Here is a 26,707-nt window from a genome sequence, read left to right as displayed (position 1 = left end):
GGGCCGGTCACCCAGACTCACAGCAATGCAGGCCCTCGAGCTGACGGCTGTGTGGAGGCACAACTCTTGGGCCTCTTGCCCACGGTTTGCTGTCTGCAGGGCTCTTCCCGGCATGCTGTGGGGTTGGGACAAGTTATTCAGCTCCTGAGCCGACTGGGATCCTCACCTCAAGGGCATTTTGGGGGATGTTACTGTGCCCCACGTGTCAATGTCAGGTACTCTGAGATTTGTTGGAGGGGTGGATAATAGATGGTATTTTAATAAGCCACAGCCTCTTCCCTTAGCAAGTTCATCAGACAGGTATTACACCTGGGTGCTGATGATGACAAATCTCACAAGATTTTCTGATGTTTAGTCCCATTTGGGAACATTCCGGAAATCCCCACTTAGGTAACTTACGCATATATGATGTGACAGATTTGTTCATTTGAAATAAAACCCTGTTGTGAAGGCAGAGGAATACAAACTGAGGTTCCCACGTGGTTGGAAAAAGCAATCTGCTGACCAGTTAGTGTCAAGCTCTCACCTGCAGACAGGAGCCCAGGAGTGCCCTCCTGGCCGGTGAGCTACAGGCAGGTACACAGAGGCCTTCCCAGGCATCCTCTGGTTTTGTCCTTGTGGTGACCTTGACCTGCAGCAGGCAGGCTTGGAGGTGTTTTTCCATTCTGTAAACCGTGACTCTAAGGCTCAGCGAGGTGAAGGGCTGCTCACGCTGACACATGCGTTCCTGGCAGAAGCAGGTCTCCACATCTTGTCCTTGGACACTAGAGCTGAATTTCTTACACTGTGGTCCTTGGACCAGTCTTTATGCACAGTAAAGTCTGAGGAGCACTACATTGAACTCATTCCAGAAGCTCTCTGTACCTCTGTTGGGTGGGGTGAGTGGGGGGCCAGAGGTAGACTGTATTTGGTTATGCTTATACTAGATGGACAAACAAAGGCTGTGGTGTCTTGCAGATGGGAGCAATGCAGTGTCTTAGTGGGAATCAGGGGAATTGCCACAGAGGGGTTATCTGAGATGGACTTTGAAGGCTGTGTAGGAGCCTGCCAGGGAGCATAGCAGGGTGGGCATGTAGGTGGAGGGAACATTGCGTAGGGAGAGAGGGATGTGGGTCCTGGCGCATGCCTTAGTGTGGGGATGTTCTTTGGGTTTTATCGTATCTGAGTGTGGAATGGTCTGTGCCTTTTTTTTTTAAAGTAGAGATCAGGTTTGCTTTTCAGAAGATTGCTGTGTGGGTCTGCAGTGGCGCATCACGGGAGGTCCTATGGAGAGATGGCACCTAGAGGGGACCTGTGGCATGCAGTCTTGCCTGTGCTCGCTTTCAGAGCCATTTCAGGGATTGGCTTAACAGGTGAGGGGATGTGGGTATTGATCAGAGGACGGGCAAGAGGAGAAGGGGGGCGTCAGTGAGGCCTCGGAGCTTGGGCTGCTGTTTCCCAGTGACTCCCTTCAGTGAGAGGCCAGCGGAGGAGGAGGTGGCAGGTCACTTGCTTGTGGACAGGACCTCTGCAGACATCTAGGTAATGTGTTCCTTCCCTCAGGCAGGTGGAAATATGAACCTGCAAGCCAGGACTTGAGTGGCATCCGCTTGGAGCTGGGAAAAGCCACAGGGGCCCAGGAGATCGGAATGTAAGGGAAGGACCAGCAAAGCCAGAGGTGGAATTCTGAGCACGCCCACGGATACAGGAGGGGCGAGGAAGAAGTTTCCTAGAAAGGCAGGAAGACCTCCCTGCCACGTTCCTGTGCTTAGCACACACACATACCCACACTGGCTCGCACCCCAGCAGAAAGTGGAATGATAACCGACGACAGTTAACCCTAAAGTGTGCGAATGGGGTTTGAGAAATAGAAGGCTTCCCCTCTCCCCTCTCACATCTCATTCTCCCTGCTGAGAAACCCTGTTGGGTGGCGTTTCTTTCTTTCATACTTAGCAGAGGAATAGTGATGCCCACTGGAAGGTCTTTCCAGTGGCGGGTACATATGTGCCGGGCAGCGTGTGAGGTGCTTTCTGTTGGCTCTGGCATGTGTTATTGTCCCTGGTTTGCAGGGGAGGTGAAATGAAGGACTGGAAAAGCTGAGGGCTCGTCTCAAGGTCACGCACTCTGTGAATTTGTGGAGTTGTCACTCAGGTGTGTTCAGTCTGTACTTCAACATCCCAGCCTCGTCCTCATCTTTTCTGAAGAGTCACCAAGGAAGGGACAAAAATGAGACCCTAGCCTTTGTGCTAAGGTGTGCAGGAATGAAGGTTTGGAAGGTTTGCTGAAAGATCAACTCACAATAAGGCTGATTAATAAAGAGTAAGAGATTTATTCACTGTGCACCCAGGGAGATTCACAGTGACGACCCAGTATCCCAGTGAGGTCTAGAAATTTATATGCCCTCATTTTAGAGGGTAGGGGGAAGATGAGGAATCTAGGTAATTTTGTTTAGGGGCAATAAATGGTTACTAGGGAGGATGAATAGATACTTGGGAGAATGGATGGATGGGGGAAACAGATTGACTTGTCAGTGATTCTCTTTGGAAATTAAATTAACCAGAGAGACAGATACTGTATTTAAAATGATTTGGGCCTGGTCTGGTTGCATTCTTCCTCTTCTTCTTCTTCTTCTTCTTTTTTTTTTTTTTTTAATGATAGAGCCTCACTCTGTTGGCTGGGCTAGAGTGCCATGGAGTCATCATAGCTCACGGTAACCTCAAACTCCTGGGTTCAAGTGATCCTCCTGCCTCAGCCTCCCAAATAGCTGGGACTACAGGCCTGCGCCACCACACCCTGCTAATTTTTTCTATTTTTAGTAGAGACATATCTCACTCTTGCTCAGGCTGGACTCAAACTTCCTGAGCTCAAGGGATCCACCCGCCTTAGCCTCCTGGAGTGCTAGGATTACAGGGGTGAGCCACCGCCCAGCCTGGATGCATTCTTGATCTTCTTTCTTGCAATATATTGATAACAGGGAGGGGAAAGGAAGTCAATTGTTCTTTTTGATGAGTCTGTCTGGTTTTATGCAGATAGAGGAAAAGCTCTTCCAAGGGCCTGTTGATCTCTAAGGGCCCTTAATTCAAAATACTCTATACCAAGGAGACCTATTGGGGTAAAATTTCCTGAGCTCCTTTAGGTGCCATGAGGGGCTCGGGGTTTGGCTGTAGGAATTTGAAGGAGTGTCTGATTAGACAGGTGGTTCACCACTTTATAAAATGAAGAGGGCAACCTCAGGGTGAGCACCGTTTTGGGGGCAGAGGGATAGGTTTCAGAACTGGAGATGCTGTGTGTTCATTTTACAGGGCAACAACTCTGCAAGGCCACTCTTGACCTTAGGATTGTGTCGATAAAGGCTAGAGGCATCCCATTCACTCCTTCACCTTCTTGTGGTTGCCCCACTGGCCTTCTGATGATAGCGTTTCCCCTAGAACACTGTGCCCTAAGGAGCCCCAAAGAGCTTGAGACGCACCGGCTTCCTCTGCCATGTCCAGCAAATGTATTTCCAGAAGGCGGGAGGCTCCAGCCCGGCATGGCCAGGCGGCCGTGTACACAGACTCCTCATTGTACATCCCAGCCGGGGCGTGCAGAGGACTTTGACATAACTTGTAGCGCAAGTTTCTACTTCCTGGGCACTATATAATCTAATGGCCTGTTGCTTTGGGAAATGCTTTCTGAACAAAGGGCTCAATTTTGAAATTCTTGCTCAAGCAAAACTGTCAATATCTAGGGATTTTATGCAAACAGAATGATTCAATACCTGCATCTTGGTGGTCCAGTGGGAATTTTGCTCTAATGACCGTAAGAATTCAGTACATGTATTGGGACCAGGGAAAACATGTTCCCTTTGTGCCTCTCTGCCTTTTGGAGAACACTGCCACGAACAGCCTGAAACATCAGGATCAAAAGAGAGGGATGCTGACGGAACAGGGAGTAAAGGTTTCCATTTGGGTCCAAATATTGGGTGACCCAGGTGTCTCACTCTTAAATGAGTGCATTGTCAGGCCCTTTGCTGTTTGTACATTTTTATTTTCTCATGGGCAACCACATAATTTCTTTCCAACGTGGAGAGCTGTTCATCGTGTCTCCTAAGACAGCTCTAAATTGCATGAGGGCTGTGCCTAAATAGATACTTGTGGATGGTTACCATATTGGAAACATTAGCCATTATCCCATCTGATCATGAAGAATGGGAGCCCGTCTGAAGTTTCTGGAACAGTCAAGCTGCCACGGCAGAGGTAGCTGTTAGTGGTTGTTCCTGGCACCGTGATGCGGACGAGGAGAGGTTTAAGTCCCCTGCACACCCTGACACTGGGGGGCGGGGTAGGGGGAGACTGCAGCCTTGCAGACTGCTTACGGCTCTGTTTTCCCTGCTTTGGCTTATTTTTGTGCCTCGTCTTTATGGTGGCAGTATTTCTTGAGGTAGAGAAATTTATATTGTTTAGATTATTTGTCCCCTCCACGCCCCCTTAAAGAACAAGTAGTACCTATGCCTTATAAGGGCTCTGTTTGATGTGAGGAATTTCATCTTCCTGCAAGTCTGCTCTTGTGAAGGGGATCTCTGAGGGTGTCTGAGCTGAAGCCGCCAGCCCTGCGGGGCTGCCTTCGGTGTCTGTGTGCACGGAGCCCTCGTGGTGGCACACAAATGTAATCTTCTCTGACTTCATCCTGGGGCCTCCACTGCCTTTATGCCATCCTGCTGATAAGTTCTGATGGCGGCGGGACTCAGACTGTGCTGTAGGAAAGTGGAGGCCGCGCTCTTCCAAAGCCCCTGCCTTGCAGACCGTCCTGGGTTACTAAAAGGCTGTGCTGCACCTGCGTGATGTCCGTCTGTCCGTCTGTCTGTCTCTGCACACTCCCTCTCTGTTCCTGTGGACAGAGAATTGGGTATCAGCCAGCTAAAACTTCTTACCAGGACCGCCTGTGTGGCCACTACAGGACATTGTAAAGACCAGGAGGGCCAGGAGGGGCTACCTGGGACAGGGCGGACCAGTGGTCACTTACTCACCACATGCTTCATGTGCTGTGACTCTGCAGTGATGCTTGTAGCATGTCTCCATGTGTTTCTTCTGTCGAGACATTTGGCAGTCCCACAGCCGTGACATTTATTCCTCTTGTCCAAGGTGGCAGCAGGTCTGGGAGGGCACCAAGAGCCCAAGGCCATTTTTCTGCTCTTGTCCTCAGTGCTTCTATTCCCGCTCCTATGAGAGCCACGAGCTGTGCCACGAGGCAGCGACAGGCTCGGCCCTGCAGCCCACACCTGGCAGCCTGCCCCTTCTCTCCCCTCCCCTCCCTCTTCCTCCCCGCCCCTTCTTCTCTGCTTGTCTCCCAGAGGAATCCGTTCAGGCACCCCTCTCTTTCTCCTTTCTTCCTCCTTCCAGGGGAATGTGTTCAGGGATTGGATGCCCCTGGCTTTGGGGGAGGGAGAAACCGCAGTGGGATGTGTTCCAGGGCGACCTCGCTGCATCCTTGAAACAGGATCATTGAGACGTCGCAAAAGACACCTTCCCAGGGAAACCCCAGAAAAGGCTGAATTTGTGAAGGGCAATGTAGTGAGTGTCCAGGGGCGCACACTGCTTTTTGCTTCCTTAACAGTTTAAATCTGTCGTCCATCCTCCACGAACGGATTGGACAGGGCAAGACTTGGGTTTCCCATCTGTTCTCTGTTTGCACGTGGGCGCCATTTCAAAAACCACACGGGAGGAGTTTATAGGCAAACATTATAAAAAGTGACAGTCTGAAGTGCTGCTATGGCTGGTTTGGCAACATGAAGTGTTACCTGGAATAGCTCACCGTTTCCAAACTCTCTCGAGCTGTTTCAACCGTCTCATGACAACCCTCCTGATGACAGTGGTGACGAATTCAGCTGGACGTGTCCAGTGTAGTCACGGAAGTCACAGCCTTTTTGACTTTCACAGGGTTTCCCCCTCCCAGGGCCATATTCACATACAGTGAGGACTTTTTTCTCTTAGTTTATTGACAGAGAGATAAACTCATGCAGCTTGTAGCTAGTGACAATCAGTGTGATGTTGCCCTTGACAGGTCACGACCTCTGCCTTGATCTGCTGAGGGACTTGGAGGGTCAGGCAGCCCCTGCCTCAGTTTCCTTCTCACCCCAGTCGAAGGCCCCTCAGCTCTAAATTCCTGTTAGCTGCCGAGGAAGAGCAGCACGAGCAGTTTCTTAGGGCAGGAAGGAGGCCCCTGGGGAATGACACACAGGCTGTGTGCAATGCCTGGTTTTGTTCAGACCATTTATTTCCTGACTAGCTGTGCAGGCATCCATCTCTTTCATTCTTTTACTGTCAGAGGAGTCACTTGATTGAAAAGAAGCTGCCTGATAACATGCTGCTGGCACTTCCCAAGTGTTGGAAACTTCTGGGAGAAAATTCAGATGGACACAACTAAACCTTGCAGTGGGGCTGTGAACAGCGGTGTGGCCATCGCAGGTGGAAATGAGTGTGTTGAACCTCCCGGAAAGGAGACCCATCCTCTTGTGTGTTTAGCGATTTCAGGTAATAGTGACAAAGAACGGTCAACACTCGCGTGTGCGTGTGTTCCAGCTTGCTGCTGCTTTTTGAATTTTAATTTATTTTATGAAAAATATGTGGAAACATATTTTCTGTCTGTGGAAGCCTCTGAAAGAGCATTTGGTGTGTAGCAAAGCAGCTTCTGGAAACTTCTCCTTGTCCTGTCTTGGCAGGAGAGGGGGGAAATGTTGGACTGTGTGTGCCACGCAGATTTGCACAGGAAAGGTGAGAAGTATGCCACAGCACCAGAAAACAGTAAACCCGGGAAATGTTCATATTGCTGTAAAAGGTATCGTGTGCATTTCCTGGGAATTCTCTGCCCTGTGTCAAAGGTCCTGGTTCCCAGAGCAGGTGGTGCAGTGCGTGGAGTAGGGGTGGTCCCGTCTGTGGAAGGTGATCAGTGTTAGGGAGGCGCATCGGGGCGTGGCAGGCGCAGCATCACTGGTGTCAGAGGGACAACAGGGGCTTGGGGAGGGCGTATCTGTAGGGAGCGGGAGGTGAGGTCACCTGGAACATTCAGACACTGAAGCGCAGCCCCCTAGACAGCAGGTGGCCTCCTGATATGCCTTTGATGTGTGCTCATGTGCAGGGACCTGCATGCTGGGACGCAGGGTGGCAGGGAGGTGACTGGGTTGTCCTTGGGCCCTCCCCTGCTGTGGCCCCACACCTTCCCCGCCTCTCTTGTTTTACCACCTTTTCTTACTGTTTCTCCCCAGTCTCTTCCTCCCTTCCTTTCCTTATCCACTCATTCTCCTTCTCCCTGCCGTGTGCTTGCGGTCATCCCAGGGTACCTGGGAATATTGCTGGATTGTTTGCTAACAACACTGCTGACCCCCAAGATGGGGCTTTTGTGAAATGGTCACATAGGGGAGGGAGGGGGGAGTCCCTGCTTTCAGAATTTCCCAAGGCAGTTGTTACTGGTTTGAGACTTTGAAGTCGGGATGGCTTGATTTTATGGATAAATGTCGTTACCTTATTAATGCATTTTGGGGAGATTATTACTCTGCTTGAAGCTCGGAAAACTGGGTAACAGTTTTGACCTGGTTGTGCCGGAAATAAAAACAATTTTTAGTTCATCATCATCATGTCTGTTGAGATGGGGGCCCATGAGTAAAACCTTTCTGTATTTAGAGATACAAATGCAAGTGTTCTTGGAGTATCCTCTGAAAATCGCGGTGCTCAAAATTGTGGCGTTTTCAGCTTTGAAGAGTAACAGTGGTAGTGACAGTTGTTGGGAAATCAGGTTTGCAGCTGTTGGCTCCTTGGCCTGGTATGTGGGTGTTCTTGCTCTTCAGTAGTTGGGGAACCTGAGGCCGAGAGGTTAAGCAGGACGGGGAGGTGCGGGAGCTCAGGGCTCCGTCCTCCTCTCATCCAGGACAGCGCCCTTTGCCAAGCATCCTCACGGTCCCGCGTTCTTCCTTCCAGAACGGCAGGTGGTGATGTCTTTTTGGTGACATTGGTCTAGCAACTCAGATATCCCTGGTTGCAGCAAGACTTTGCAGTTTACTGATTTCAGGCAAAGGAAAAGATTCTTAGTGAAAACACTTTCCTTTAAACATGGAGAAATCATAAGTCACAACTCCAGTTTTGTCAGGATAGAGATTTTTCTGCAGCACGATTGTAAATGTCTTGCTTATCTTTTTTTTTCCGTGTCCCGATGTGGTGGTAGAGCATTCCACCGCAGAGAATGAACTTCACTGTATCTGTGGGGCAGGACAGCGGGGCCCCAGTCGCCTCCCCTTTAAGGGAGGGAAGCTTTGCGGCTTCTGTCCCCTGCTCGGGAACCTTGACCAATTCTGACTCAGAGCAAAGCAAATTTTACAACATTCTTGACGACTTGCTGATCACATCACGTGGTCATAATAAATATTGATTATTTTGTGACCCCAGTCGATCCAGTGTAAATTCATTCTGACGCTGTGGGTGCTGGAGACACAGGACCCCAGTGACACCTGATCATTGCTTCAATCAGCTGCGAAAGGGATTGGGCCGGGTCTTTGAATGAATCGGTGACTCTCAGACCCTGGGAATGAGAGATGTTTTGAGACTGGGGGCCAAACCGAACCGTCTCCTTCTTTCTTTCTCAGATTTTTCATCCTGTCTTTTTTCCTGTTCAATGTTCAAAGTATTTCCCTTAGTCGCTCAATTCAGCCATGATACGACTTAACCAGCCTTGGGAGAGCTGATCTGAGAACCTTCCAGCTAAGTTCCCGACAACATCTTTTAAATTTCGCTTTGTCCTTCACTTCCCAGCTCAGACGGCTGCTCTCTGGAGAAGCTTCTCTGATCATCTCATGCAACAGGATTTGAAGAACTTTCTGTAAAGGGGGGACTGTAAATATTTTAGGCTTTGCGGGCCATAGGGTCTGTGTCACAACTACTCAACTCTGCCCTTGTAACACAGAAGCGGCCCAGACAGTGCACTAAGGAGTGAGCGTGGCCGAGCTCCAGTAGGGCTGGTTTGCCCGCGGGCCACCGTTTGCCAGCCCCTGCTACAGCACGAGCCCTTGCCCCCCGTTTCTGCGCGTCTGTTATCTTGTTGACACATAGCATTCTTCTTCTGAACACTTGAGACCACCTCACATACTTTATATTTTTTGTAGATTTTTTTTATTTATTGTCTGTCACCCCCACCATACTGGAAGCTCCACAAGCGCAGGGGCTTTGTCTTGTCTCCTGTTGCTCCCTGAGCAGCCAGAACAAAGCTTGGTCCATAGTAGGTGTTCAATAAATAACTATTGAGGGAGAAAAACCCACTTCTGAAACATAAACCTGCCCGTCAGTGGGCAGGCTGTTTGGGGGTTTCACTTGTATTGGGGGTGTGCTTGTCCATGTTCAGTTGAACTTCTGTTTTCTTCCTTTTGTTGTGGTTATCTCTTTAGGTTTGCACACTGTTAGCGTCTGGGCCTCTCTTGGCTTGTCTGGCGTTGGTGTTGCCCCTTCAGGAAGCTCTGGGCCTCCCCGTTGGCTGTTGATTGTGCTGGTGAGGGGGGATTTCTTGGACCGGTTGCTTGTGCCCCTCACTGCCCCTGTAACAGTGGGACTGAAGCATGAATTGACTGTATTTCAGTCTCATGTGGGACATTGTCCTTTGCTGGGGTCTAGGCAGAACAACTGCCCTGTGATGCTGCCCAGTGCTGGGAAGCTGTGTGTTTCTGGGCACCGTTCGCAGTTCTGCTGTAGGGATAAAAGCTCTCTGCGTGGACCCTCATGGCCACGCCCGCCAGCAGCTCTGGCTGCTCTGAAAGGCCATTGGTTTCCTTTTCTGGGTTGGATGCTCTACTGTCTAAGTGCCTCGCGCTAACCGATCGTGCCACTGGAGCATGCTGGGTTGGATGCTCTGCAGTCTCGTCCTGCCCTGCATATTTGGGGACTATGGTCCCGTTCAACATGGCCACCTTCCCTGTGTATGCCAAGGGTGGCCCAGGTGGGCTAGGGTGGGGAACACAAAGCGCCCTGAGCACCCAAGCTTTCCCTCTAGGATCTTGGTGTCTGCTCAGGAGATGGGACGTTGTAAGAAATGTGGCACATCCCGCGAGCTGGTGAAGTGGGCAGACGTATGGTGGAGGGACAGAGATCACTTCCGGCCAGGGCAACTGATAGGCTGTTCCTTATCACGGAGGGCACGGCTCGATTTGGGCCTTGAAGGATAGATGGGGGTGAACAGGGAGGAGAGGGAGGAGAGAGTGTCCCTACAGAAGAGAGAGGCACAGGAGGCTGGGAGGCTGGGGGGCCCCGGGGTGTATGTGGTAGGGTTGGTGGGCAGGGTGGGATCCCGCTTTGTAAGGTGGTGTGAGGGCCACACAGCACTCAGTGGCCTCGAGTCAGGATCCCTTTAAGCGCAGTGGAGACGTCTTCTCAGCTGTCTGGGAATTTTGTTCTTTTTGTGTTTGGTATTAAGGCCTCCAGCTTTTATCAGTTAGAGTAAAACAGCATGTCCCAGCTTACCCAGCACAGAATTAAGTCTTGATTCCCACTAAGTACTGATCTGAACTTGAGAGCTCACAAAAAGTCCAGGCAGCAAACCATTTTGTGCCGGGATCCATCAGTTTCCCTTGAGTGGGAGATGTTTCGATTGAAGAAGCTTGGCTTTGTGAGAACAGGCCGAGTCTCGCACAAATAAATAGATAATTAAGAGCATGTGTGTGCATGCGTGTGCTTGTGTGTGTGTATGTGTGTTACACATTGTCATGTTGAATGCACACGTTTATAAAACTCAGTGTTCTTATAAATAAAATGTGCCGCAGTGAAAGACTTTCCCAGCTGTTACAGTGCACACAAGCTTTGGACTGGCAATTGACTGAAACATTTCCTTGCGAAATATCCTTCCATGCTGGGGTTTGGTTTGTTTTTCAAGCCCTGCAGTACCTGGGAACTAAGGCAGGACAGCTTTGCTGGGCGCTTCCTCTGGTTGCTGTGTAAGATACCCAGTCTAGTCTATGAGTAGGGGCTGCTTCCTGGCTTCCCAGCATCCAGGGAGAGATGGACGCCTGCTGGGGCCATTTGCAAAGCACGAACAGCTCTTCCTGGGAATCAACAGGCCTCCACTGACCTTTGTTGGACGTTCTCTCCTTTCCCTCCTTCCCATCTGTCTCCGCCTTCTCTCCCACCTTTCTGCAGAGCCACCAACCAAATACCAAATCTCTCAACCAGAAGTTTACGTGGCCGTGCCAGGGGAGTCGCTAGAGTTGCGCTGCCTGTTGAAAGATGCCGCCATGATCAGTTGGACTAAGGATGGGGTACACGTGGGGCCCAACAATAGGACAGTGCTTATTGGGGAATACTTGCAGATAAAAGGCGCCACGCCTAGAGACTCCGGCCTCTATGCTTGTACTGCCGCTAGGACTGTAGACAGTGACACTTGGTACTTCATGGTGAATGTCACAGGTGAGTTGGCCTGCGAGCACTACGCCCACTCTTCTCTGTAACTGTTTTCTGGTTAGAATTTTTTTGGCCAAGTGAAATCATAGTGATTCCTGCTAATTGGATGCTAGGTGCACACCTTCATAATTTATTATTGATCTGTTTCTGAGATTCTTCCATGGGACCTGGTGCACCAGAGAGGCTGGTCATTAAGAATGACAAAATTCTTGTGCACAAAGCAACATTTTTCTTTTTAAGACAGCATGCTTTTATGTAAGGAAAAACATACCTTCCCCCCCCGCCCCCCCGCCCCATACTGCTAACACCCTTGGCATTTAGAATACAGGATTGAAATTTGAATGCTGAAGATTTCCAATTCCTTTATTAAAATTTGAGTTTCTCTCCTTGATTTTCCTTCCATGCAGTGAGTGGGACTGGACAGGCCCTCTCTGTGGCTGAGTTAAAGCCCTACTTTCAGAGTATTAGTTGACAATCAGAAGGGCCGCACAGGGGCTAAGTTTTGTTAGGGACTGAATTCCTTTCTTGAAGGGGACCCTGAATCCTGAACGGTTATGTTGGAAAAAAAGTCTTTGGATGTTATAACTGGTAAATTTGTCAGAGACTTGAACCCTGCTTGAAGCTTAAAGCCTAGTTCCAGTATATCCAGTTTTATGGCATATTTAAATAACGTGAAAACAGAAAACATTGAGAATCATAACATTGACCGACTGTCATCATGGAGAGAAAATTTAAGCCATAAAAACCGTCTTAACTGTACACAGTCCCAGGCTTTTCCTTTAGGTTCCTGGGTTGTTGAATTCACTACAGAGAAGGTCTAAGCTGTAGATAATTGCAAACTTTTGCTTTGCAAAAACACATCCATGGATATGTTCTTTTGAATGCAGATGCCATCTCATCCGGAGATGACGAGGACGACACAGATGGCCCTGAGGATTTTGTCAGTGAGAACAGTAACAACAAGAGTAAGTAACTGCCGGGCTCCGACGATCCCTGCGAGAGGAGCGCAGAGGGAAGTCCTGCCTGTCACCTGTCTTGTCCACTCTTCAGCGCCGTGCTGTCTCCGCGGCCCTTGCCTGTCCCTGCTGTGTCTACTCTCCTGACTTTCAACCCTCAAATAAACCAGTGTTGCTACACACCTTCTCTACCATTTGTCCTTTTTCTTCTCGTGTCAGTGGCCACTCGCTCTTCAGAGCAGTTACTACTTTCCTTGGTTTTCCTTTTGCCTTTGGCTTCTCACTGTTCTGAGCGGTAAAGATAGTAGAGCCATGTAACATCTTGGTTTTCTTTGTAACCATTGATCTGCGCTTGGCTCAACCTAGGGATTCCTGCCTGGGGGTGACTGCCCCCTTCTCTGCTCTCTGGGGACATTGGGCAATGTTTGGTTGTCACAACAGGGGTAGGGGGTGCTAGTGGCATCTAGTGCGCAGAGGTCAGGGATGCTGCCAGTAAACATCTTAAAATGCACAGCGTGGCTCCCGTCACAAAGAACTATCTGTTCCAAAATGCTGGTCATGCTGAGGTTGAGAAACCTGGGCTTTCTAAAACGTGTGCATCATGCGGAGGGGAGGGAAAGGAGTGTGGCTCACCTTGTAGGCCGTGATAGAAAAGGGGGCTGAGGGCTTGCTTCCTGGAGGCAGTTAACAGTGAGCACTGGCACCTGAGAGGCCACTGTCTTGGTGAGTAGGAACATGGTAATGGGGCAGCCTGGGTTCGAATCCTGCTCCTCTACTTCCGAGTTGCTCATTTAACTCCGGCGCCCAGTTTCTTCACCTGTAAAATGGGGAAAATTAAGAATAATATTAATAAATATCATGGGGTTGTTATGAGGATTCAATGAGTAACTATTTATACAGTACTCAGAAGAGTGAGTGCTTGTATTTGTTCAATAAAGAAAATAAACTAACTATATAGCATTAGTTGCATTTTCCAGCGACATGGCTGGAATGTTCCTAAAGTGATTGTACATTGGGCCTTGGGGTTCTTTGCTTATGTAGTGTATGCTACATATTCTCAAAAGGATTTTAGAAAATTTAGTAAATTTAAACAAGGCCTAAATAATAAGTCAATTAGTTAATAAAATAGGCCCAGAGAGGTTTGGTTTTGTTGTTTTTTTTTTTTTTTTTTAGAAAAAAAGACTTTAAAAAGAGCAGTTTTAGGGTCATAGCAAAATTGAGAGGAAAGTACAGAGATTTCCGTTATAGCCTTGTCCCCACATGGGCACGGCCTCTCCCAATATTAACATCCCCACTCGAGCGTACATTTGTTACGATGTCATCATCACCCAGAGTTCGCAGTTTACATTAGGCTGTATAATCTTACAGTCTGTAGCCTTCCTTCACTTAGTAGTATGCATTTAAGTTTCCTTCATGTCTTTTCATGGCTTGATGGCTCATTTGTTTTTAGCACTGAGTAATACTGCATTATTTGGATGCAGCACGGTTTGTTTATCCATCCACCTACTAAAGAGCATCTTGGTTGCTTCCAACTTTTGGCAGTTATGAAGAATGCTGCAGCAAACGTCTGTGTGCAGGTTTTTGTGTGAACATGGTTTTCAGCTCCTTTGGGTAAATATGAAGGAGTGTGATTGCTAGATTATGTGGTCAGAGTATGTTAGATTTGTAGGAAACCACCAAACTGCCATCCAAAGTGGCTGTACCATTTTGCATTCCTACCAGCAATAGATGAGGGTTTCTATTGTCCATACCCTAGCTAGCATTTGATATCAGTGTTCTGGATTTTGGCCATTCTAATAGGTATATAGTGTTACATCATTGTTTTAATTTGCATTTCCCTGATGAACTACAGTGTGAAGCATCTTTTCATGTGATTAATTGCCATCTGTATAGCTTCTTTGGTAAGGTGTGTGCTACGGCCTTTGGCCCGTATTTTTAATTGGGTTGTTTGTTTTCTTATTGTTGAGTTTTAAGAGTTCTTTGTATATTTTGGATAATAGCCCTTTATCACATATGTCTTTTGCAAATATTTTCTCCCATTCTGTGGCTTGTCTTTTCATTCTGTTGACAGTGTCTCTCCTTGAACAGAAATTTTTAATTTTCGTGAAGTCCAGCTTATCAAGTCTTTCTTTCATAGATTGTACAGTCATCCTCAAACCCTCCGTCATCTAGATTTTCTCCTGCATTATCTCCTAGGAATTTTATAGGTTTGTGTTTCACATTTAGGCCTGTGATCTATTTCAAGTTAATTTTTGTGAAGGTTACAAGGTCTGTGTCTAGATTCACATTTCTGTGAGTGGGTGTCCAGTTGTCCCAGCTCTGTTTGTTGGAAAGACTGTCTTTTAGCCCAGAGCTAAAGGGAGAAGAGAAAACAGATACTGTTAGGCACCTGGGATAAAGGTGTTAGGTAAGTGAAGATTTGGGTTTGTCCCTGAGTCTCTGAGCAGCTTGGGCAAAACTGGGAAATATTTTGGTTTATGCCTTTTTTACTTTCTGGCAAGAGGAAGCTTAGGGGCAGTGGTCCTCAAAGTGAAGTCCCTGGACCAGCAGCATCAGCATCATCATCATCTGGGAAATTGTTAAAAATGAAAATTCTCAGACCCACTGCATTAGTGTGACTCTGATTCACACTAAAGTGTGAGAGCCCTGGCTTAGGGATTGGCACGTGGATCTCCGCCCTGAGTGGGAGTTCACCATTGACAGTCTTGTTCACACCACAGTGGGTAAGAAGGCCGGTGAAAGTGTCTCCTGTGATGATTTGTACCAGCCTGTAAAGAGGTTATTACTGCTATTTACCGAAAGCACTGATACAACAGAGCACGTCACTCTCTTCTGTGGTTCTTCCTTCTGGCGTGAAGCCGAGGGCTGGCTTTGGGCAGGCTCTGTGTGGGCTGTTGGCTCGGTTAATGCCGCCAATAACCCGATAAGGCAGAGAGAGTATTTATTTGTGTTTTATTGATGGGAAAATTGTGACTCGGTGAGCGAAGGCAGAGCTGCGATGCAGTCGCAGGCCTGTCGCACGCTGGGCATTCCAGGGTGGTGAAGGGGGTGGTGTGGGCGTGCGCAGACGGTTGTTTACAGCTTTAAAGCGATACCTGCGTGTCAGTGCCATTGCTGTTGATTGAGACACCAGATTCCGCCAGCTTGGTTTTGTTGGCATGCCTGGGCACGGTGTTGTCCTGGTGGTCAAGCACCCTGCCTGCAGGTCACCACGAAGCCACGTGGAGTAACAAAACGCAACAGCAAGGTATAGGTCACACGACACCCAGGCCGAGTGGTTCGAGTGCTGTGGACCTCTGGCCTTTCATTGTGACCTCGTCCCGACTGCCCAGAGCCCCTGCAGAAGGGACGGGCAGAAGAGCGCTCGGTGTGATGAAGGCCAGCCCAGTGCGCTTGCCATGCCTGCACCTCGCAAGCAGGGTTTCTTTGTAATTAGCTCTCGAATGACACCAACTCTGCCCCCGAAATGGGTGCTCTGCCGTGATTAAGGGCTGGTGTTAGCTGTACCAGGGAGATACTGCTGTCGGGAGGTGCCTCTTGTTGGTGCCTGTGAAACATTAGATGCTATTTAAAGTGATAGCAGTTCTTAGCTGGCTACTTGGCCCCTGCCATCTGTTAGTGTGATTAGGCCGGCCTGACTCACAGGTGCAGCCTGGGGCGGCTGAGATTAAGCAGCTGTGGCCTGTGTGGACAGAGGAATGCCACGGCCAGGGTAATTGGCAAGGCAGGGAAGGGGATGTTGCCATTAAAACAATTTTTTGCCACCTCAAGTGTCAAATGCCTGACCCGATTAATAGGGAAAATTGCAGAAGCACCAAATTCTTTGCATTTTCAGCCACCTGGAAAATACCCACATGTCCAGATTGATTCCACTGGTGCCTTCTGATTGTCTGGAAATGCCACTGGGGTGTGTTCGAATTTTCCTCTATAGTAACATTAACAAATGATGCTCCAGGGACCCTGGGTTGGCAGTGACATTTTTGGGCTTTTCTGAAGAGTTTGGTGTTCTTTTTTTTTCCTTTTGGATTGAGACATCACATATTTCTGTATCTTCTGACTTGAAAAAATACGTTGCATGTTATTCCCTCTGCTGGAATGCGATATGTTGTTTATTTAATTTTGGTGGTGAACTCTAAGAAGGCCAGCGTATCTGCCTGGCAGAGTTCTTTTTGGGTTCTATACAGAGTACAGAAAGCATGCTAGCCAAGTATAGTGGCAAAAATAATAATCGGGAAGGCAGGATTGTTGAATTTTGGCCACAAAACTGGCATCCAGTAACATCAAGGTCTTGTTTGAGTTTTATAGGAATGTTCTGCCATATTCAGGTTGCTCTTAGCTCTTAACCCATCTCGGCAGCCAGCTTCTCTGTGGAGGAGTTCCTCGCTCTCGCTGGCAGATCAAGTGGCTCGTTCTTGAGCATTCACCTGTTCTATTATATTGCACCAGGTGCAATATGATGTAATATTTCAGGCTGCCTTTTCCAGTAGACTGTTTGCTTCTTGAGGGCAAGAACCATGTTGGGTGAATATTTTGTGGAATAAGAGTCCTCAAATATATCTTTTATGGATCTCATTAAAAATAGAGCAATGTTCAGGCCTGCTCTGTACATTAAGATAGTAAGCTGGTGTTTCCCAAAGAATATTGCTTGGAACCCTCTTGCAGAATAGTGCTCTGCCAACATAGAGTTGTATTTTGAAATAAATTTGGAAAATACTTTGACTCTCTCTTGGAGACTTACAGTGTCCTTCAGCATAGTACAAGTTCTGAAAAGTTCTGTAGTAAAACATCTGTTTAATTTTGCCCTTTTCCAGGCTTTTCCAAATTTATCGACCGTAAGACCCTTTTGAAAATACAGCATCTAGGAACATCCTGTTGCACATGCATTTCAAAACCCGGCCATGGGCTGATTTGATCGATCTGATTTTCCCCTCCTGTTTAAGTCGAGTTCTTCCATCACAGATGTGCAGGGCACTCTCCTGGCATATTTCAGCAGCTGACTAGCTGATGACCTCACACCTTACCAGCTAGATGTTTCCCGAGCGGAACGATCCTGTGATGTCATCGCGAGCCCGGCTGCCAGGAAGCGATGCTGCTGTGTCGGCCCATCAGGGCAGCATATTTTTCTTTGGACAGAAAGTTGCAATTTCAAATGCTAATTTTTGAAATGCATCCAGGTTGAGGGTTTTAAAAGGATCAGAATCTATCTTTTTGCATAGAAAAGTGTAACTTAACTAGTCCTTGCCTTCCCTAGGTACCAGGTATCTTAATGGGGTATCTGGCAGCAAATAGACACGTCTGCTCCTTTTGTCCAAGGGATTTTTATCTCCTCCAGCTTGTCTTTAAGGGATTAATGTTTTTGAAGAGCTTGAGACGTAGTTCTTGGGCAGATCATGATTGACAAAAAGTTCAGGTCTGTTGCCGAACTAGAGGCAAGTGATAGTGAGGTGGCTGTGTTAGGGTTCTTGCTGCTGGAGTGGTTCTCTATTGAGTGAAGAGAGAGACAAGGTGATTTTCTATTTTGGTTTCAGTCCTGTTGAGACCTGCACATGCCCAGATTCCATGTCAGGGAGAAAGGCCATTTTTTTTTTTCTTGTTTTTTTGAAGTAATTAGGGAAAACAAAGATAGTTGGCCTGAGGTTCCAAACTATATTGATTAACTTGTTGATAATAGCAAGGGAAACCACCTTTGTTCTAATTGGGATTTTTACTTGGTAGAGATTGTATCTAAACTGGTCACCGCAGGTTTCTTTGTTGTGCTGAAGTTTCTAGGAATTGAAAAGAACAAAAAAACAAAGCACACAGGCCTCCTAAATTTTTGGAAATTCCCTTTGTGGTAAAACCTCATCACTCATTGGGTTTGGGCATTTTGTCCCAAAGGCTGGTGATGGTTGGTGTCCTATCCAGTGGGCTGGATTGAATGTCTCTTCTTTCTCAGCCCCCACCCTGCACACAGCATGGCTGATGACGAGAGGAGTTTCCTGGCAGATCCTGGGAATTCCCGTGGGCGAGCTGGTCTGCCAGTGTACTCGGTCCTTTCACTTGTGGGTAACTTGCCTGGTTTTTAAAATATGTATTTCTGAGCGAATGCCTTGCTGGCCAGTGTGTTGTTGTTTTAATGAGATTTATCAAATAAAATCACAGACATAAGCCTGTCATAATTATACCCTTGCTCACATCTTCATGTGTTGTTAGATTTGTTTTCTCTTAGTTTATGCCAAATGAAAGCAGATGAATTGCAGTCTACTGCAAGGACAGTGGGGACGCCTCAGAGACATTATCCCCAACCCCCACTCCCCTACCCCCCGCCGTCAGGGGTCAAAGCATTCAAATGTTCTGATTAGTGATATTTTTAAAAGCCCTAATTATAGACTTAAGACAGAGGCCTTAGTGGGGCTTTAGGGAGTTTGTGAGACTTAATCTAGGAGCTGAAACAGGCTGTGTTTTCAAAAATTTTTGCATCAATAAAAATACAGTTGGCAGTCATCAGCATCCACCACTCACATAAATCTTGAACTTTTGACTTGATTACCATGGGAGAGTTCAAAGGGCAGGCTGGAGTGGTTGCAAGAGCTCTGCTCAGGGAGCTGGAGACGGGTCCGGCCTTAGCCTGGCCTCTGGCTGTGTGACCTTGATCAAATCACTTAACCTTTCTGGACGACATTGATAACATCAGCCTGTGGGCCAGATGGTCACGGAGTCTCTTTTGGTATAGCCTGGTAACATGATTCCATGTTTTTCCTTTAAATCATTGGGCTGTGTTCTCTCTTTTTGGCTCCAGGGAGAGAGTAGATTGTAAACCTTAGGTGTTAGTATTGGGATACCTCAGGGCTTTTGTGGGAGCAAGCCCAGTAGTCTATGGTTTCTCATTAAGTTTAAATTACAGGGCCAAAAGATACCCTGTAATCCTACCATTTATTGACAGAATCAATACCTGCCCAGCATGTAGATACCTGGAAAGAGTGTCAGAACTAGGAGGTACCGTATAAAGCAATTCCTTCATTATATAGCTAAGGCTTTTAACAGTCATTGATCCATCTGTCCACTGCCCCCCATCCATCCAGCCGTCTGGTAAGTGCTGAGTGCCTGCTCCACAGGCTGAAGATACCTCCAGCTGTACCCTCTGGGTACCCCACTCTTGTCGGTCAGCAGACATCAAATGGAATGTTGTTCAGTGCTGAGACACCCTGATGTTGGAAGCACATCAGTAATGAAGAAGTAGCCCAGGAAAGAGCGGTGAATCTTCCCCGTGGGATGATTGGTAAAGAAAGGCTGCACTGGGTTACTTTTCAGGAGGTTTCTATGGGGTTATAAATCTCTCTTTAACTCACCATGTCTTAAGAAACTTCTGCTGTGTTAAAGTAAAATTCTGCTTGCTCAACATTGTCACTACTATGCGATGACTGTTTCAGTGTAGAAAATGGTAGTAAGTAGGCAGGTGTGCAAAACCTCTGATGGAATTTTAATTCATTTATTGTGGCAGGGTCTTACTGTTCCTTTAATCTGCTCATCATCAGTATTTAATGACTAAGAAAACGTTGTTCTCTTGCTACATATTATATCAGAAGATCTATGAATGTCAGTGCCAAAGGGACCATGCCTATCATTGAGGTCAACTTGTTTACTTTACAGGTGATTTAGTATAATTCATTTTTCTTTGCCATTGGGGGTTTTTCCCACAACTCTCCTTCTATGAATTGACTTTAAATCATGACCTTCATATACCCCAAAGAAGGTATATGAAGTTCAAACAACCTGATGTGTTCTTGGCTTGCAGATTCATTTGAGGTAAGATTTTGAGTAAACTGCTGTCTTAAGCATCTGCTGTGTGCAAGGGTCATCTCTGCTTTTGTAGATCTTTAGTTTGTTAAACCAGTTTCTTCTCCACATGAAAGTTGTTAAAGCTATTCCTGAGCCTTGGTGTACAGGAGGTGCCCTTAGGTGTAGAGGAGTTTGTCCAAGCACCTGGACTGTTTCTCTCCTGTGGCATTCTGGTTCTTTGGAGGCTGCGGCATTGCTGTGGTGTGTAGAGGACAAAAAATGGCAGGAAAGACGAGGACATGAGGCTGCTGGTAAAGGAAACAGTAAGGCTCTTCTTAGAGTGTTATTATTTTTCTAGATCTTCCAGTGTCTTCAAGCTTCATATAAAACTAGTTTATTTCAGGAAGAGCCATTGTAAAACAACAAAATAGTCCCTCCCATTCCAGTACCAAGTTCATTAAAAATATTCATGAGCTGGACATCTTAAAGGGAGACTGTCCTGCCTGTTAGCGCTCGGCAGAGTGGGGGCTGCTCAGACAGGCGGGAGCCTGGCCGAGGGTTGTTGCTGAATTGTGTGGGTGCCCCACCCACCCGGGTCTCTGGGGCATTGATGAGAAGGGTTGTGCCCATACCTTGCTGCATGATTGTGTATCTGTTTTGCAACAGCAGATTTTATACGTGTAGTTTTGATGATTGGAACTTCATCCCAGGAAAGTGGCTACCTGCCAGAAATTCCAGCAAAATTCTTTCCCCCTAGTCCTTAAATCATTCCTAAGGCACCGAGACAAAGGCGCCGGTGGCCAGCGTGCTGTTGCCACAGGTCGGGACTGCACAGGCACACGTGGTCTGGGGCATCCCTGTGTTGTGGCAGCCTTACCCATGGCTAAGTGGAAAAGAACAACATTCCTGGTTCCTTAAGCTAAATCCCACTTCTTGACATTTTAGGGAACATAAAAGTTATGCCTAATGGTACGTAAGCACATATCTGTTGCTTTCTTTTATGTAAAAAAAGAAGACATTCCAAAAGATCAGCTCAGCGCAATTGAGGCTATCTGAAAAAGTTACTGCATTAATATTTAGCTAATTCATATGAATAGGCTATTGTGTTTACTTAAACAAATGACATGAGTGCAGACACTTGACAGCATGAGGTATGCTTTTCATTTAGGTCAGATTTGTAAAAGTCTTTGTGTAGCGACAAAGCTCATTATTTGTTTTGTGCTCTCAATGGTTTCTTTTTAGTGGCTGTGGCTGTGGATGGATTTTTCTAAGTAGAAGCTTTTAAAATGAAAGATTATTGAAATTGTTTCAGTATGTGCCAGGCCCTGGAAGTCTTGTGATAAATAGGAATCAAGTACCCCCTGGTGAACCCCCAAAAGAGTAGGTGTGTTTATGGGCATGTGACACCCAAAGCCAAATGGCTACCCAAGCCGCCTGCTCATTGCAAACACAGCTAGATGCAAAGGAAAGAACACAGCACCTTGTCCTCTGGCCCTCCCTGCCTGCTCTGTCTCTCTCTGGTATACATGATTACCAAGTTTTGTGTCTCTTTGCACTGTTTTGGCATCACGTAGATGCCACCTAAATCCCTCGACGCCTAGATACACACTGGAATAAGGAAGATCCAGTGTGCCCTTGTTAGGAAATCTCAGCTCCACCTTTTATAGCAGGTTTCCAGAGAAAGCATAAGGCAAATTGGGGTAGGTGTTTTGGATGCAATGATTCCAATCCCTAATTGTACCAGAGTCTGGCTGCTAAGTGAAGGGGATGGTTACCCCCGCCAGGGCCGTGCTGTGCCACCTGTAGAATAGAGGAGACTTCTGAATGTGCGTCAGATACAAAGTCCCTGCCTAGGACCATTTTGCCTCTGGGTTGTGGTGTGTGAGCTGTTGCTCAGTCTAATGCTTAGCAGAAATAAGTACAGTTATGAACCGGCAAAGCCCTGTTGATGGATGCTTTAGGGGAATACAGGATTACCAGTTTGCAAAGACAGAAGCATACATGTGAGAAATTAACTTGAGGCACAAGTCTCCATTGGAAGTTCTGGACAGTAGTGAAGGAAGAAGTGTGCCTTTCGCCCAGGTGGGCTGCCCCCAACTCTAGACTTAAACATCAGAGTAATTGAAGGTATGGGTTCCGGATCCCAACTGCTGGAGAAGCCGGCTCTTCCTAACGGTGGAGAGTAGAGTTGAAGACAGTGGGCTCTGGCATGAGACAGATTTGGTTCAAATCCTGGCTGCACTTCTTCCAAGCTTCGTGCCTTTTAGCAGATTAAATTAACTTCTCTGTGCCTTGGTTTCCCTACCTGTAAATGGGGATTATGGTAGTGCCTTTCTCATTGTTGACTGTGAGGATTCATGTGTCAGGCATGTTAAGAGCTGATCAAGCCGTGCTTAGCAAGCACATCACACGCAGTCAGGCAGGCGTGGTCAGTACCAGCAGGTGTGAAAAATTTACAGCGGGATTCGGACTGATGCTGTGGCTCTTATTTAGATAAAATGGACTTGCAATTTAAAACCTTACCTCTTTTCTTGAGTTTAAAAAAAATTCCCTTGTATTTATGACTTCAAGGGCCATTTACAGGGCACGACTTTACATGACATTTAAATGGTAGCCTTCTATCAAGTTATGCACATGGGCTGGTGGTAGGATAATGGTGTTCATAAGCTCCACTGAAGAGAAAAAAGAAGGTTTTTAAAATATATTGATTTTTTTGATTTGTCATATAAAATGCTGGGGAATTAACGATACCTCTCTGGATTATTTTGTAATAATAAAATAATTTATACCACGGAGTGCCTTTTAAAGCTCCCATGCATAAGTTGGTGAGGCTTTTGAGGGACAACTTGTTACTGGTGTGTGTATGTGATCATTTAAAAGGTGGGGCGATCTAAAAAGACATACTTTTGGAGGACTCGTCTGTTGTTATATGTGTGGTTAATTTGTGTATAAAGAAGCATTTTAAAACACGGTTCGGCATGAAATTATTTTCTGACACCAAGAACAAGAGAGAGAACGGGCCTCAAACACTTATTCCTGTTAATAGACATAAACCAATAAGCAGTCCCTCTCTGGGACCTTCTGCTAGGCCAGCTGGATTAAACTTCTGAAACTATTTTCCAAATGTAAATATTACCCAAAGATGTAAAAACTGTCAGATCTTTTACATACAAAGTGAAATGATCTTACCTGGCTGTAGTTTACACATGGAGATGAAGCTATCCATCTGTACACATTTTAATGCTGTTTTCCAAAACAGGAGCACCGTACTGGACCAACACAGAAAAGATGGAAAAACGTCTACATGCTGTTCCTGCGGCCAATACTGTCAAGTTTCGCTGCCCAGCTGGGGGGAATCCAACACCAACCATGAGGTGGCTGAAAAACGGAAAGGAATTTAAGCAGGAGCATCGCATTGGAGGCTACAAGGTAGAATTCAGCTTTCAAACTATTCTATTTCTTAAATTCCTGTTTATTGTTAAACGCACTCAAAAGTTAGCAGGAACTAGAAGGAATTTTTTTAAAAAATCAGTAATTATCATAATCGATCATGTCCATGTTTGATGTTTAAAAAAAGATTACCCTGGACTTGCGTGTCATTTTAAAGTGCAGTCTCCATTTGCATTGTTCTTTATGGGAGGAGAGTTTAACAACAGAAAGGTCGAAAGTTGAGGGTCTGTTTTCTATATGCTTTATAGTTTGTAAAACTAAAACTGGAGTGGAATTTGAGAAGCCTTAGTCCCGTTGCCCTGTTGGAGCAGGATCGCATGAATAGTGAGCGGACTTGGATTAGAGACTGGAGCATGAAATATTACTCATTAAGGGAGAGCACGTGGAAATGACAGAGGCCGTCCCTTGTCCTCCTTTTTCAAGGATTCTGAAGAGCCCATCACACAGTGCCATGAAATTTAGCGTCATCACTCCCTGGGCAGTTTGAGATTGACAGCTGTCTCCCTGCAGATGCTGGGATGCACCTTCTGGCCTTTGCTCATCCATCCTGCAAACGTCGATTGAGCACCCTCCGTGCCAGGCACCATCCTAGGCTCGAGCAGCTCCTAGTCCAGCAGGGGAGGCAGCAGGAGAGCTGGCTGTGGAGCAGTGATAGGGATGAAGTCACAAGATCGTGTGTTGTCCTGTGGGTGTGCAAAGAAAGGTGGTGTTGGCTCTTTGGGAGAATAAGGATAAAGGAGATCAGGGAAGGTTTCTGGTCTGAGTTGGAAGGAAGGTTGTCTCAGAAAGAGAGAGATGGAATCGCCAAATTTTTTAGTATGGAAGTGGAGAACTTTAAGACTTTAACGTATGAGGAAGACTTAGGGAAACCTTATTATGACATTCATTGTTGCATTTGGAACATAAGTGGGCGTATTAGTTACCTCTTGTTGCATAACAAATCACTCTGAGATATGGTGGCTTTAACAACATTTATGGTCTCACCATTTACTGGGTTAGGAATCCAGCTGTGGCTTGGCTGAGTCTTTCTTCTCCAGGTCTCTCCTGGGACCGTGATCAAGGGTAGTTAAGGCTGGGGTCTCATCTGAAGGACGCACTGGGGAAGGAGTCGCCATGTGGCTGCTGTCAGGATTCCCTTCCTCGCAGGCTAAAGGACCAAAGGCCTCAGTTCCTCACGGGCTGTTGGCTGGAGGCCGCCCACAGTTCTTTGCCACATGAGCCTCTTCCTAGGGTGGCTGATGGTGGCAGCTGCTGCCACCAGGGTGAGCAAACAAGAGGAACCAGAGAGAGAGAGAGAGAGAGAGAGAACAGCAACAGAGAAGTCACAGGCTTCTGTAACATAATCAGGAAAGGGACATCACTACTTTTGCAGTTTTCTGTTATTAAGCAAGTCACTAGGGAGGAGATTGCCCCAGGACATGAATGCCAGGGGACATGGGGATCACTGGGACCCATCTGGGAAGCCACACAGTGGGTAGAATAGAAGACATTTCAGCTCAGATCCCAAGTCCTTACAAGCCAGGTGGAAGGGGATTTCTTGGTGGCAGCAGAGGGCTGTCTGGAGGGACCCTCTCTGGTGTGAGTTTATCACACCAGCATCACTTTAAATGGCAGGAAGCCCCACTCCATCCCTGCCTTTGGTAAATGAGCTTCCCCTCTACCTAAAAGTGCCCTGGAGCCCTTTGCTGAAATGTCATACAGAGTTATTCATCTTTAAAGGAGTATTTGCTTCTGCAGAGTTTTTGCCTTTTTTAACATTGAGAAAATAACATCTAGAGGTCAAAAGCCAGAGGAGAATGGGGAAAGCCTATGAGTTAATTTCAAGGGCAGGTAGGGGGCGGGGGCGGTTGATGTGTGAAACAGATGTGAGGCAGATCTGCTGGAAGGTGGGCACTTTTGAAGCTTGGAAGTAGAAGTGCTTTAGTCGGCATCCACAGCTCATACTTGGTGGAACCAGGAGGCAGGGGAGTGATTTGCCCTTTTGTTCTTAGTTCAGTCCTTAGACCAGGTCCAATGAGATTGAAACATTGGCCCTTTTCTAAAAAGACAATCTTTCTTTTTAATAACGAATAGACAAAGCTTTCATTGAGGATGCTGATGAGAAAGGGTTATACCGCTAAAATCATGGTCCCTGGGATTGCTTGAACCGCCACGTGTTCTCTGAAAACTCACATAATTGGTGCACTTTCAAAGATTTATCTAAATACAATCTAAGGGTGAGCATGGTGGTCAAAATCCTGGTGGTTAACTCATCTCGTCAATTAAGACAGCCTTGCAAATAAGTACAAAGAGAGCTGCTGAGCCCCCAGAGTCTCCTGGTCTCAAAATAAATGGAACCGGCATCATTATTATGGGTAAGGAGCTTTTTGCAAATCTGAATTTGTGATTATAAATATGCTGGAAAACTAAGTGTGCCTAATGAGAAAATGCTGCTTGATTTTTAACAGGTGCAGTTCAGTTTTAATTATTTATGCCAACATCCCGCAAAATGAAGGGCTCCTATATCCTAAAAGCAAAATGAGTAACCCCCCCCAACACAATGCCTTTAATAGCCTATCCTCATGGAGCACAGATGAGCGAAATGATTTTGTTGTGTCATATTTGAGACGTTTCTGGAGTGAAAGAGAATTAGAATTTGAGTGCGTGGGAATAAAAACTTAAAATATATTTTGCTTTAAAAAAAAAGGCAAAAGGGGAAGAGTATGACACCTTGGATATGGTGTGCTGGCTGTGACTGGCGTGAGTTTCTCATCCTTCTGGACTTTCTCTGCTGGACAAAGAGGCTGTGGCCTTGGGGTGGGGCGGCCTGGGAGGTCAGCTCGCCACACGCAGAGGTCATTAACCTGGACTGAGTGAGGGGCTTTCACAACAGTGTTGGCATTGGGCATTCATTTGGGGCATACTGGAAACTCTTAGAAATTCCATAGTTACATAAAGCATAATCCTTGCTAATGAAGTGTTAAGCTAACCCCAGGTACCCAGGTCCTGAAGTCACTGGAGGTCAAAGAGGCCCATACTCTGTACCCACCTGCGGGCGTCCCCACGTGGCTCTGAGCACCCCAGCTGGCCTTGGCCTGCGTCCGCCTCACCGGTCCTCATCAGGGTCTGAAGAGGGCAGAGTTCAGGGAGCATGGTCCTGGTGTTGGGTTTTCTCTTTGA

General features: G+C 46.9%; 1 protein-coding gene across 1 annotated transcript in view; it reads left to right on the top strand.

The window, feature by feature from the left end:
• The window catches only part of FGFR2 (fibroblast growth factor receptor 2), a 101,264-nt gene that overhangs the window by 15,392 nt on the left and 59,165 nt on the right, over window positions 1-26,707 (top strand). Inside the window, exons 3-5 of the mRNA XM_069460337.1 lie at window positions 11,124-11,390; window positions 12,272-12,349; window positions 23,358-23,527. Of these exons, the coding sequence (XP_069316438.1) occupies window positions 11,124-11,390; window positions 12,272-12,349; window positions 23,358-23,527 (515 nt within the window). The remainder of the gene's footprint in view (window positions 1-11,123; window positions 11,391-12,271; window positions 12,350-23,357; window positions 23,528-26,707) is intronic.

This window comes from Eulemur rufifrons, chromosome 28 (assembly GCF_041146395.1).
Source record: "Eulemur rufifrons isolate Redbay chromosome 28, OSU_ERuf_1, whole genome shotgun sequence".
NCBI lineage: Eukaryota > Metazoa > Chordata > Mammalia > Primates > Lemuridae > Eulemur > Eulemur rufifrons.
The sequence above is the reverse complement of the archived record's forward strand: the minus strand, read 5'-3'. Positions and strand labels throughout refer to the sequence as shown.